This window comes from Colobus angolensis, unplaced genomic scaffold (genome assembly GCF_000951035.1).
Source record: "Colobus angolensis palliatus isolate OR3802 unplaced genomic scaffold, Cang.pa_1.0 Scaffold77, whole genome shotgun sequence".
In the NCBI taxonomy this organism is placed as follows: Eukaryota; Metazoa; Chordata; class Mammalia; order Primates; family Cercopithecidae; genus Colobus; species Colobus angolensis.
In genome coordinates, this window is record NW_012121487.1 from 1964644 (window position 1) to 1977600 (window position 12957).

At 57.5% G+C, this 12957-nt stretch overlaps 2 protein-coding genes across 4 annotated transcripts in view; both read left to right on the forward strand.

The window, feature by feature from the left end:
- ADAM15 (ADAM metallopeptidase domain 15) overlaps nt 1–11708 on the forward strand; it is an 11986-nt gene extending 278 nt beyond the window's left edge. Inside the window, exons 2-24 of the mRNA XM_011928501.1 lie at nt 1–50; nt 1257–1363; nt 2002–2078; nt 2497–2575; nt 2737–2813; nt 2905–3097; nt 4399–4464; nt 4544–4612; nt 4692–4861; nt 4996–5080; nt 5569–5717; nt 5805–5979; nt 6268–6360; nt 6483–6787; nt 6877–7072; nt 7339–7416; nt 8829–8901; nt 9130–9268; nt 9693–9762; nt 10350–10424; nt 10834–10905; nt 11175–11299; nt 11390–11708. Coding sequence (XP_011783891.1) covers nt 1–50; nt 1257–1363; nt 2002–2078; nt 2497–2575; nt 2737–2813; nt 2905–3097; nt 4399–4464; nt 4544–4612; nt 4692–4861; nt 4996–5080; nt 5569–5717; nt 5805–5979; nt 6268–6360; nt 6483–6787; nt 6877–7072; nt 7339–7416; nt 8829–8901; nt 9130–9268; nt 9693–9762; nt 10350–10424; nt 10834–10905; nt 11175–11299; nt 11390–11432 — 2566 coding nt within the window. The 3' untranslated portion in view covers nt 11433–11708. The remainder of the gene's footprint in view (nt 51–1256; nt 1364–2001; nt 2079–2496; nt 2576–2736; nt 2814–2904; nt 3098–4398; nt 4465–4543; nt 4613–4691; nt 4862–4995; nt 5081–5568; nt 5718–5804; nt 5980–6267; nt 6361–6482; nt 6788–6876; nt 7073–7338; nt 7417–8828; nt 8902–9129; nt 9269–9692; nt 9763–10349; nt 10425–10833; nt 10906–11174; nt 11300–11389) is intronic.
- Nucleotides 11709–12624: 916 nt separating this feature from the next.
- Nucleotides 12625–12957, forward strand: part of EFNA4 (ephrin-A4) — a 5470-nt gene continuing 5137 nt past the window's right edge. For 2 of the 3 annotated variants that reach the window (XM_011928256.1, XM_011928258.1), the window contains exon 1: nt 12634–12824. In XM_011928256.1, coding sequence (XP_011783646.1) covers nt 12712–12824 — 113 coding nt within the window. In that variant the 5' untranslated portion in view covers nt 12634–12711. Of the gene's footprint in view, nt 12825–12957 lie in introns of all 3 variants that reach the window. The other variant, XM_011928257.1, reaches the window with a different exon arrangement.

The window sequence follows — 12957 nt, forward strand, 5'->3', positions numbered from 1 at the left end:
GCTCCTGGGCGCGGGCAGCCCTCTGCCTTCCTGGCCGCTCCCAAATATAGGTGAGTCCTCGGTCTGTAGTGGGTCAGGGGGCGGACTGGGAGGGAGGTGCAGGAAAGTCGGAAGGCATTAGGGTAATGGGGCCGGAAGGAGACCCTGGGAGAGCCCAGCCGGAGCGCGGCCCGACCTGGTCCGTTGTCCTGGGCCTAGGGCCCGGTGACTTGGCGATGGAGTGGAGAGGGAAGGAGAGGGGATGCCGGCGCCCCCTTCCTCCTGCCTGGTCATCCTCTGCGCGGTCCCTGCGGACACTTTCAGGCTCGGGTACCAGGTACCGAGGGGCCTGTCCAGCGCCACTTCAAGATCGTGGTGAGAGGGTAGCTGCTCCCCAGGACTGGCATCTTCGCTGCTCTGGGGCCTAGCTTACCGTTCCACCCGGTGCCAGGGCGCTGAGCGGGCATGGCTTGTAGGGTTTAGTGAAGAGGATTCTCTCTAGCCTGTATTCCAGGCCTGGGGCCGCCAGGCACTCCTCACCCTGGTGCTGTTGCCACCAGTGCCTGGCCCAGCGGGAGGGGCCCGAGAGGAGCCAGGAGAAGGGAGAATTGGCCAGGAAAGAGGCTGGGACACCAACTCCTCCTTGGAACTTTCACTTCCCGCTGCTGTCTTGGGCCGGGACCGAGAGGGCAGGCGCGGGTGGAGTGTCCGGAGGAGAGAGGGCCATTGTGTGTTGGGGGGGTGGGGGGGTGCTCGGGGAGGAAGCAGAGGCTGTAGGCAGCGGGTGTGCCTGACTGGGCATGAGGGTGTTTAGGGAGGTGGGGTGTTTGCACTGCTCACCCAGAAATGGGCGTTCCTGGCATCTCCGATGTGAGCGAAGGGGAGGGTGAGCGAGCGGGCACCCGGCCACAAGGCTTAGCTCAGTCTCGAGAGGGGGCGTTCCTGAAGTGGGGGGAGAGTGGTTGGGAGGGAGTGGGAACAGGGGAGGGTCCCTGTGAGAACCTGGGATTGGCCGGAAGGGGACAAGGAGGGCCACAGGCTGAGCAAGCCGAAAGTCTTTCTTGAGGACTTGTGAATGGGTGGGTGGAAAGCCATAAATTAGAGAGACACCCCCTCCTTCCAGTATTCTCCTTTAAGTCTCAGCATGCAATGCGGAAGCCCCTCAGGTGCCTAAGGACCTTGATCGGCTGGGAACTGGTGGGTCTGAGGGCACCTGCCACCCCCAGCCGTGCTGTGGATTTCCTCAGTACTGTCTTCGGGTGTCCTGGGACCTGCAGGTGGCACCGAGGAGCAGCAGGCAATGTCAGAGAAGGCCCCGAGGGGGCCCTTGGATCCCCAGGTCCTTCAGGACGATCTCCCGATTAGCCTCAAAAAGGTGCTTCAGGTGAACTCCCACTCCCCTCTAATAAATAAACGAATCCACACACGCCCCTGCATAGTCAGGTGTCTCAAGGCCAAAGCTTGGCTGAGGAGCTGGTGGGTAGAGCTCGCTGTAGTGGGTCCATCCCAGGCCCAGCTGCCTCTCCCACCACACCCCAGCACCTGGCTTCACTTTTCTCCCTCTCCCTCTCCCTCTGCAAGCACATCTGTCTGCCTCAGCCCCACCCAACCCATCCATCTCCACTGGGGAAATTGTGGAGCCAAACTTGCTTTCTTCATCTCATGTTGTTGGTTTTTTCAGTGGGGGGATTTGGAAAGAGTCAGGACCTTACCAAACCACCCCCCCACCCCATTCTAAAGCTGAGTCAGAGGAAGGGCTGGGGCTCGTGCTGGGTCCTACACGGTGCTTCCTCTCTGGGCAGGAAGCCGAGAAGGGGCGGCTCAGATACCTTCCTTGACCTCCCCACACAACCCCCCAGAACAATGCCGCACGCCAGGCAGGGCTTCCTGGCCCCTCCCCTGGGATCCCCCCACCAGTGATCTAATCGCTGGTGCTCTTCTGAGGGCCTTAGGTTTTCTGGTTAGAGAGGCTGGGAGTTGTGGGCAGGTCTAGGGAGGTGACCTGCCCTCTGGTGCCCACAGACCAGTCTGCCTGAGCCCCTGAGGATCAAGTTGGAGCTGGATGGTGACAGTCATATCCTGGAGCTGCTACAGAATAGGTAATAGTGATGGTGGCAACAACAGTGACCACATGGCCAACAACTTGTATAGCATTTATTATGTGCCAGGTACTAAGTGCTTGTGCTCATTTAATCCTCATAACAACCCTGTAAGGGAGATACTATCATGTATTATTGTCCTCATTTTATACATGAGGAAGTCAAGGCACAGAGAGATTAAATAACTTGCCCCAGGTGACACAGCTAGTATGTGGTGAAAACCAGATTGGAATTCAAATAAACTAACAGAGTCAGTGGCCCACCCAGTATACTTTGCTGCCCTGGTGTCAGGGAATGGAAAAGTTGGCTGGGGGGTGTTGCCTGGTCCCCAGCCCCACCACCACCTTCAGGCCTCTGCTTGTCAATGCACAACCTGGGAAGTGGCTTAAGCACTGCCTTCTTTTCCTTCACTCCACAGGGAGTTGGTCCCAGGCCGCCCAACCCTGGTGTGGTACCAGCCCGATGGCACTCGGGTGGTCAGTGAGGGACACACTCTGGTGAGTCAGGCCCTCTTGTGCCGTTTTTGGCTTAGGGGAAAGAGGAGGCGGGTAACTGGAAGGTGAGAAGACACTGCGTATTTTTACTGTCAAGCTAGACTCCTCGGTTCCAGTCCTGGTCTGCTTTCTGAGACAACACTAATGTTGTTCCTATGCTGCAGGAGAACTGCTGCTACCAGGGAAGAGTGCAGGGATATGCAGGCTCCTGGGTGTCCGTCTGCACCTGCTCTGGGCTCAGGTATACTGGGCGGATTTGATGACAGTAGAGAAAGTAAGGAGACCCAGGCATGGAGCTGAAATGTTTTCTGACTTCCTTTCTTTTTTCTTAGAGGCTTGGTGGTCCTGTCCCCAGAGAGAAGCTATACCCTGGAGCAGGGGCCTGGGGACGTTCAGGGTCCTCCCATTATTTCCCGAATCCAAGATCTCCACCTTCCAGGCCACACCTGCGTCCTGAGCTGGCAGGAACCTGTACACACTCAGCCTCCACCAGAGCACCCCCTGGGACAGCGCCACGTTCGCCGGGTGAGGGTGAATGGCAGGGGAGTGGGCTTCGGTTGTCTTGAGGGCGGACCCCCAGACACTCAGAACTATGTGTTCACAGTAACAACAGCTCCTGCCAATGGAGCACTTCCACATGTTGGGAACTTTGTGAACATTAGCTCGTGTACTCCTCCCATACCTAGGAGGTACGTGCTATCAATAGCTCTATTTTAAAATGAAGAAACCTTACAAAAAGTATTCAGGCATGGTGGCGTGCACCTGTAGTTCCAGCCACTTAGGAGGACGAAGTGGAAGAATCGCTTGAGCCCAGAAGGCGGAGGTTGCAGTGAGTCGAAATCGAGCCACTACACACCAGCCTGGGTGACGGAGTGAGATCTCATCTCAAAAAATAAAATAAAATGAAAATGAAATGAAATAAAATAAAATAAAATAAAATCTAGCTGAGACAGGTTAGGTGGTTTGCCCGAGGCCATACAACTAATAAATGGCCTATCCATATTAGTTGTATTTGGCTCAAACTCTTCATCTGTCTTACGATCCCATTTGCAGAGAGCTCTCACTTGGTTATAGATAATACATAGTTACCAGTGATAAAGCAATATAAACCCAATTTCCTAATTTGTAAAATGAAGATAATAAAACTACTTGCTGCAGAGAGTTGCTGGGAAGATTAAATGAGTCACTATAGATGTGAAGTGCTTAAAACTGTGCCAGGCATATGGTAAGTGACAAGAGTTGATATTGGGATTTTTTCAAATTATTATTATTATTATTATTTGAGACAGAGTCTCGCTCTGTCACCCAGGCTGGAGTGCAGTGGTGTGATCTCGGCTCACTGCAAGCTCTGCCTCCCAGGTTCACGCCATTCTCCTGCCTCAGCCTCCCGAGTAGCTGGGACTACAGGCGCCCGCTACTACGCCCGGCTAATTTTTTGTATTTTTTAGTAGAGACAGGGTTTCACCGTGCTAGCCAGGATGGTCTGGATCTGCTGACCTCGTGATCCGCCCACCTCGGCCTCCCAAAGTGCTGGGATTACAGGCATGAGCCACCGCGCCTGGCTAAATTATTATTTTTTAAAAATTTGAAAAAAACCCACTGAGTTTGGAGCCAGAAAAGCAGGGGTCTACTCCGACCTTCATTATCTACTTCCTGGTCCTCCTTGGCAAGTTCCTGGGCCCTCTGGCCCTCAGTGGCTCATCTGTAAAATGGGCTCTTCACCCTCCTGTTTCACCCACAGAGTAGGAGTGGCTGCCTCTTGGTCAGCCCTGCACAGCTATTGGCTGCAAGCGGCAGGTTTGCCTGATACTTCTTTTTGTCCATAGTGGAGGCGGGATGTGGTAACAGAGACCAAGACTGTGGAGCTGGTGATTGTGGCTGATCACTCGGAGGTGAGCCGGCTGGCCCCTGCGCATCCTCCTCCCCCCACACTGCCCTGCCGCCTTTCATATCACCTCTCTTGGCCTATAGGTCCAGAAATACCGGGACTTCCAGCACCTGCTGAACCGCACACTGGAAATGGCCCTCTTGCTGGACACAGTGAGTGCTGGACAGGGCAGCCCCCACCCCAGGCCCCTGACCATGACAGCCCCTCTTCTGAGCCCCAGCTCTCTTTCAGTTCTTCCGGCCTCTGAATGTACGAGTGGCACTAGTGGGCCTGGAGGCCTGGACCCAGCGTGACCTGGTGGAGATCAGCCCAAACCCGGCTGTCACCCTCGAAAACTTCCTCCACTGGCGCAGGGCACATTTGCTGCCTCGATTGCCTCACGACAGTGCCCAGCTGGTGACGTAAGGCCCAGACCCAGCCAGAGAGGCCAGTCCTGTCCTGGCCAAATTCACACCCCTTCAGCACCCTGCCTCAGCCCCCGAAGCTCTGGCCGCCGCGGCTTCTGGCCCTGAACTTCGGCTTCTCTGTCCCACAGTGGTACTTCATTCTCTGGGCCTATGGTGGGCGTGGCCATTCAGAACTCCATCTGTTCTCCTGACTTCTCAGGAGGTGTGAACATGGTGAGTTATTTCCAGGTCTCCTCCTCATTCCCAATTCAGTTCCTCCCAAGTGTGGTGGCGTTTATTCACTGAAATCCCCCTACAAAGTTGCCCAACCCCAAAGCTATGGGTATAGAGGGTGGAGGTGCGTGATGTGGCCTTTGCAGTCAGGGAGCCCTCGCTTGTGGTCAGCTCGTCACAGTGTACACAGTCATCCCCTGTGCAGTCTTCCCATTTCTTGGAGGAGGGTAGAAGGCAGCTGAGGCCCAAAGAACAGAGGTGATCTCCAAGGGCCCACAGTGAGGGAGGGGGACAGAGCTGAGCTAGAGCCCAGGTTTCTGCCATCCAGGCCTGGGTTCTCCTACTTTAGAAGCAATTCAGGAGGGAAGCAGTGCCTGCTGAGTACCCGTGAGGTCAGACATGGAGGGAACAGAAGCAGAGAGGGTGATCTGGGCATTGTGGTGGAGGCAGGCTGGGACTGGACCTGCGGTATCCCTCCCCAATGACAGGACCACTCCACCAGCATCCTGGGAGTCGCCTCCTCCATAGCCCATGAGTTGGGCCACAGCCTGGGCCTGGACCATGATTTGCCTGGGAATAGCTGCCCCTGTCCAGGTCCAGCCCCAGCCAAGACCTGCATCATGGAGGCCTCCACAGAGTGAGTAGCTGCAGGATGGAGAGAGGCGGGGGGGCAAGGGGCAGGGAGAGGCCCCCAGCCCCAACCTTCCTTGCCACCCCTCTCCAGCTTCCTGCCAGGCCTGAACTTCAGCAACTGCAGCCGACAGGCCCTGGAGAAAGCCCTCCTGGATGGAATGGGCAGCTGCCTCTTTGAACGGCTGCCTAGCCTGTCTCCTATGGCTGCTTTCTGTGGAAATATGTTTGTGGAGCCGGGCGAGCAGTGTGACTGTGGCTTCCCAGATGTGAGCCCCTTTCCCAAAGCCTCGTCCCACTCACTTCTGTGCCTTCACCCTGGCTCATTAGCCCTCTCCCAGCCTCCTGAGCTCCTCTTGGGTTCTGAAGGGACTTCCCACCCCTCTCCTACTTGCCATGTCTATGGGGACAGCACATGGGTTGTTCGTCTCTAGCCCTTGCTTGCTGTGTAGTTCTGGGCATCCTTCTGGTTTTGGCCTGTGGGAGGAGGAGGGATTGGAGGGAGGCTCACAGGCCCCACCTGCTCTGATGCCTGGCCCCCGTGCTCCTGCCCACAGGACTGCGCCGATCCCTGCTGTGATTCCTCAACCTGCCAGCTGAGGCCAGGGGCACAGTGTGCATCCGACGGACCCTGTTGTCAAAATTGCCAGGTGGGTAGAGACTAGACTGGCCACCCAGAGCTCACCTGCCGGGGCCAAGGTGGAAAGGGTCATTCTGACCCCCTAGCTGGATTTGCCCAGTGCCCACACTGATGCTCATCCACCCTCGACAGCTACGTCCATCTGGCTGGCAGTGTCGTCCTACCAGAGGGGATTGTGACTTGCCTGAATTCTGCCCAGGAGACAGCTCCCAGTGTCCCCCTGATATCAGCCTAGGGGACGGCGAGCCCTGCGCTGGTGGGCAAGCTGTGTGCATGCATGGGCGTTGTGCCTCCTATGCCCAGCAGTGCCAGTCACTTTGGGGACCTGGAGCCCAGCCCGCTGCGCCACTTTGCCTCCAGACAGCCAATACTCGGGGAAATGCTTTTGGGAACTGTGGGCGCAACCCCAGTGGCGGCTACGTGTCCTGTACCCCTAGGTAAGTGAGGAAACCTGGCTCCTCCTTTGGGTTTCTGGGAGTCTTGGCCCTGCTTCTACTAACCTGTGTGCCCTTCCCCCTCCCCCCAGAGATGCCATTTGCGGGCAACTCCAGTGCCAGACAGGTAGGACCCAGCCTCTGCTGGGCTCCATCCAGGATCTACTCTGGGAGACAATAGATATGAATGGGACTGAACTGAACTGCAGCTGGGTGCACCTGGACCTGGGCAGTGATGTGGCCCAGCCCCTCCTGACTCTGCCTGGCACAGCTTGTGGCCCTGGCCTGGTGAGCAGCCTGGGTGGGCAAGACCAGGTGTGAGAAGGGACATTTGGACCACAGTGAAGTGCCCAGACTTCACCGTTCACCAATGTCAAAGGCAGGGACTCCAAGGGAAGTCAGTTTCTTACTTCAGATGGAGCAAAGTCCTATCGACCCACTACGCGCCGGTTTCACCATATGTAAACGCAGGGTGTGACCTCAACCTTGTTGGCCTCCCAGTCCCATTAAAACTCTGTAGGAATCTGATCCAGGCTTTTCTCTCCCTGGGTCAGGTGTGCATAGACCATCGATGCCAGCGTGTGGATCTCCTGGGGGCACAGGAATGTCGAAGCAAATGCCATGGACATGGGGTGAGCTGGGATGGGGGAAGTGGAAGGGGAGCAGAGAGCCTCTAGAGAGGAAAAGGATGCTGGGCTTTGGAAACAGATATATCTGGGTTCTAATCCTTGCTCTAGTACTTCCTAGTTGTGTGACCTCAGGCTGGTTACTAACTTTGCTGAGCTCAGTTTCCCCACCTATCAAATGGCTATAATAATAGTATCCCCATCCAGGGCACATGAGGTGAGTATGAAAGCATCTAGCACAGGCTGGGCACGGTGGCTCATGCCTATAATCACAGTTTTGTTTGTTTGTTTGTTTGTTTTGTTTTGAGACAGAGTCTCGCTCTGTTGCCTAGGCTGGAGAGCACTGACGCGATCTCAGCTCACTGCAACCTCCGCCTCCCAGGCTCAATTGTTTCTCCTGCCTCAGCCTCCCTACTAGCTGGGATTACAGGCACCCGCCACCACGCCCAGCTAATTTTTTATTTTCTTTTTTTGTTTTTGTTTTTTTTTTTTGAGACGGAGTCTCGCTCTGTCGCCCAGGCTGGAGTGCAGTGGCACAATCTCGGCTCACTGCAAGCTCCGCCTCCCGGGTTCATGCCATTCTCCTGCCTCAGCCTCCCGAGTAGCTGGGACTACAGGCGCCCAGCACCGCGCCCGGCTAATTTTTTGTATTTTTAGTAGAGACAGGGTTTCACCGTGGTCTCGATCTCCTGACCTTGTGATCCGCCCGCCTCGGCCTCCCAAAGTGCTGGGATTACAGGCGTGAGCCACCGCGCCTGGCCTTAATTTTTTATTTTCAGTAGAGATGGGTTTCACCATGTTGGCCAGGCTAGTCTCAAACTTCTGACCTCAAGTGATCTGCCCGCCTTGGCCTCCCAAAGTGCTGGGATTACAGGGGTGAGCCACTGCACCCAGCCAAATTACAGTACTTTGGGAGGCCAAGGCAGGAGGATCACTTGAGGCCAGGAGTTCAAAACCAGCCTGGTCAACATAGTGAGACCTCATCTCTATCAAGGAAAAATTTAAAAATTAGGCTCGCTGGTGCACACCTGTGCTCCCAGCTACTTGGGAGGCCAAGGCAGGAGGATTGCTTCAGCCCAGGAGTTTGGGGCTGCAGTGAGCCATAATTGCACCACTACACTCCAGCCTGGGCAACAGAGTGAGACTCCATCTTACTTGCTGTCTAAAATAAAATAAAACAAAACAAAACAAACACAAAGAAAGCAAGCATGTACCACAGTGCCCAGCACACAGAAGGTGTTCAGTAAGTGTTAGTTTGATCTAATTTGCTCTGGTGTGGATAAAGACCCTCCAGGCTCTCTCTACACATCATACCCAGCACAACCCCTAGTTGTAGAAATGTGAGATCTTGAAAAGCTAGAGACAAGGAAATAGTTCCAGAGTGCAGCGTTCCTCATTGCTCACCTCACACCTCCTAGGTCTGTGACAGCAACAGGCACTGCTACTGCGAGGAGGGCTGGGCACCCCCTGACTGCACCACTCAGCTCAAAGGTGGCATGGGGTTGGGGGACAGGGGCAGCTGGGAGGGCAAAGTGGCTCATGCTTTATCTTTCCCCCTCGGCCCTCTCTTTCTGACCCCCCTTTTCTGCTGGTTCCCTGAGTCTGCCCCTTGACCCCTTCACTCTCCCTGATGACTTGACTTCACTCCCTGCCTCCTGCGCCTTCATGGCTCTAGAGTTCTTAGCCCTGCCCTCCTTTAAACCTGACTTCCGCCCACAGCAACCAGCTCCCTGACCACAGGGCTGCTCCTCAGCCTCCTGGTGTTATTGGTCCTGGTGATGCTTGGTGCCAGCTACTGGTACCGTGCCCGCCTGCACCAGCGACTCTGCCAGCTCAAGGGACCCACCTGCCAGTACAGGTATGAGCATCACCTCCCTGCTACCACTTCCTTTAACTGGGGACAATGCTGAAGGCTGCCTCACCTCTGCAGCCCCTGCAACCTGGTTCTGAGCCCCAAGCCCCTTGGACCTTAAACTTGCTGACTGCCATACCCCACACCTCCCTTCCCTATATGCACCCACAGCTTTTTACCTCACAGCTGTGCCCCTGTGGAGTGGCTGGAGTGCTAGGGCCATTTCTCCCCAGGAGCTCCTGTGCTGGATAAGTGGGGTCTTCCCTCAAGCTAATAAATAACGCCCCCCCCCACTGGCCCCACCACAATTTTACCTATACTACACATAAGTGCCTGCAAAGAAAGGGTTAACCCCACTCAAGGATGGCATAAGGTAGAGAACAGGGTCTGAGGCTGGGCCCTCTCCCTTCTTGCCTTTCCTCATGCATAGGGCAGCCCAGTCTGGTCCCCCTGAACGGCCAGGACCTCCGCAGAGGGCCCTGCTGGCACGAGGCACTAAGGTGAGTCCCAGATGCCAGAGGAAAGGGACTCCACCTTGGCCGGGCATCCAGCTTGGACCCTGGGGGGTGCACATTAAAGGCTCCAGACTCAGAGAAAGGCTAGCACTGCCCAAGAGTCAGTCAAAGGAGTCAGGGCCAGCCCTGCCCTGCCCTCCCCTCCCCTGGCTACAGGCAGAGAAGCTGAGTCCAGAAGAGTGGGGAGGGCAGCCAGCTGGAGCAGGGGCTGCTGGGCTCCATCCACTGGCCAAGAGGTGGCTTTGAGAGGTGGGTCTATCTGTGCCCCCAGCAGTGACCCCAGGAGGGCACAAGGGCAGTGGTGCTCAGAATGGCCTTTCATGGGCCCAGGTCACCATGTTAGAAGGGCTGGTGAGCACCCCTGCCCTGAGCCCTCTGCTTGGATGATGGGAGTGTGTGCACACCTCCTCCCCACTTGCTCCCCACCTGCATGCACCTACATAACTGCATGCACAGCACCCACTGCCCTGGGCCCCTGCCAGCCCTCCCTGGGCACTGACCCTTCTCTGCCCACTCTGTCTCTCTGCTTCCTCTTCCCCCTCTGTGCCCATCTGCCCCTCCTGCCCTCTCAGCAGGCTAGTGCTCTCGGCTTCCCGGCCCCCCCTTCCAGGCCGCTACCGCCTGACCCTGTGCCCAAGAGACTCCAGGTAAATCTGGGCCAGCGCCCGCCCTGAGCCAAGGCAGGTGGGAAGCTTGGTACCCAACTGCAGTTCTCATCCCTGCTCCCTGCCAGTGGTGCTCTTCATTAGGTGATCGGGGTGCCCCTCAGCCTTCAGACACTCTGAGCCCCAGAAGCAGCAAAGGGTGAGCCTCCTGCCTTGGTTTCTACCACCATCTGGTGGTCAGTGGCGGGACTGCAGTCGGCCAGGGACTCCGCGGTTGACCTACACCTTCCTCCCCTGAGACATCAGCTGGCATGCCTCCAAACCCTCTGCGCATGCCCTCATTCTCTCCTGCCCCCTGGCTGACTTTGCATGTTGACTTGAACCCCTATCTCTATGCATGTCCACAGCCCCTGGTTATGCTCTCACAGCCACTGCCCCTCTCTCTGTTCAGGCTGAGCTGGCTGACCGACCCAATCCCCCTACCCGCCCTCTGCCCGCTGACCCGATGGTGAGAAGCCCGAAGGTAACAGTGGGGGGAGAGAAGGGCACGGCCTCTCCCCCCATCTAGGGCTGTGGTGCTGGTAGCCATGACGGTGGTGGCCGTGGCGAGATGCCCCCTCAGTGCATGAGGGCACATATCCAGGTGGTGCCTTTAATAGTGACAGGTTTGTTTGCAGACAAGGGTGACCGATGGTGCTGCCCCCAAGCTGGTGTTCCCCAGCACCAGTGCGTTGGGGGTGGGCAACATGACACCCCCCCACCTAAGCCGGCCTCCTGCCTTCTCTCCCTCAGTCTCAGGGGCCAGCCAAGCCCCCACCCCCAAGGAAGCCACTGCCTGCCGACCCCCAGGGCCGGTGCCCATCCGGTGACCTGCCAGGCCCAGGAGCTGGAATCCCGCCCCTAGCGCTACCCTCCAGGTAGGAGGAGCCCTGGGGATGGGTGAGCAGGGCGAGTGACCTGGGGGAAGGGGGTCTCTGACCCTTTTTTCTCGGCTTCCTGCACTCCAGACCAGCGCCACCGCCTCCGACAGTGTCCGCGCTCTACCTCTGACCTCTCTGGAGGTTCCGCTGCCTCCAAACCGGACTTAGGACTTCAAGAGGCGGGCGTGCCCTCTGGAGTCCCCTACCATGACTGAAGGCGCCAGAGGCTGGACGCGATGTCTTAAGGCTCCGGGCACCACCACGCGCTGTCAAGCAGCACTCTAGGGACCAGCGGCGTAGCTGCAGCTGGGGTTTGGGGAGCGGCTGGGGGTTGGAAGGGGTTGAGGGAGGTACGCACAGCCTGTCTCTGCTCAGCTGCAATAAACGTGACATCTTGGGAGCGTTACGCAGGTTGTCTGCTTCTAGAAGCCGGGTCGCTCCTGCTGCGGTTCCAGGTCTGGCCGCCAGGAGACGCTGCTGCCTCAGATGAGGGCGGGCTGTGTGGGGCGGGAGTACCAGAATGGGTCGGCGTGTGTCCCGGGATGCTCGCGGTTTCCCTCTGCCCAGAGTGGGGTGGCTTTCGGCGCAATCTGTCAAGCCATTGGACCTGCCGTCCTGACTCTGACCACTGGCTGGGAAAGGTGGATCTGGCTGGTGTTCTCAGAGCCCAGGAGCCAGGGCAGAGCGGGGCGGCGGCTGCTCCCACGATCCCAAGGCCGCGCACCTGCCTCCTCCCCCTCAGCCGCCGCCACCTGAGGGATCCGGAACAAAGGTGCTTTGTACAGGCCGCAACCACCTCATTATTTCGTCTTCGGGACTGGGGCCGCGTGGCCCCCCAGCCCGGATCGAAGGTGTGGAGCGGCAAGGGACAGACACCAATCCCAAAGTGAGCATCTAGCGCGCCACCTAAGGCTCTGTAGGGAAGGTGGTCCCAGAAGCTGTGTTGTCCCTTCCGCTTGCACTATCCCTAGATTTGCAAAGAAAACGGGGCAGTATATGAAGGTGGTTGGATAGGCTAAGGTTATGTACCCTTATTTAAAATCTTCCAAACTTCTAATAAGGCAGTCTACCCAGGACTAAAGCAGACACGAAAGGGGTTGACCTCCCTAAAAGTATTGCTGTTGGAATACGTCCTTCCTCCCCGCCCCCTCGCTGTGAGGTGCAGCCTCAGCGGAAGCTTTGGCGAACGCGGCGTGCGCTGCGGTGCACAGAGGGTTAACTGGAGTTGGCGCTGGATGGAGAGGAGGAGACGCGCTCCCATTGGCGGAAAGTTATCCAGGGCGGGGTCTGTGAATCTCCGCACCCCACCCCGCTTTCCACAACCCCCCTCTTCACTTTGTACCTTTCTCGCCTCGACTGTGAAGCGGGCCGGGACCTGCCAGGCCAGACCAAACCGGACCCCGGGGGCGATGCGGCTGCTGCCCCTGCTGCAGACTGTCCTCTGGGCCGCGTTCCTCGGCTCCCCTCTGCGCGGGGGCTCCAGCGTCCGCCACGTCGTCTACTGGAACTCCAGTAACCCCAGGTAGCCGGGCCGAACCGGGCGAGCGCCTAGCCAAGTCTGCGCGCTCCCGGGCTTTGCGCGCGCCCGCCACCCGCTCTGTGCGCGGCGCCGCCTGAAACTGGCCGCGCGTCGGGGCTCCTTTGTTTGAGCCGGC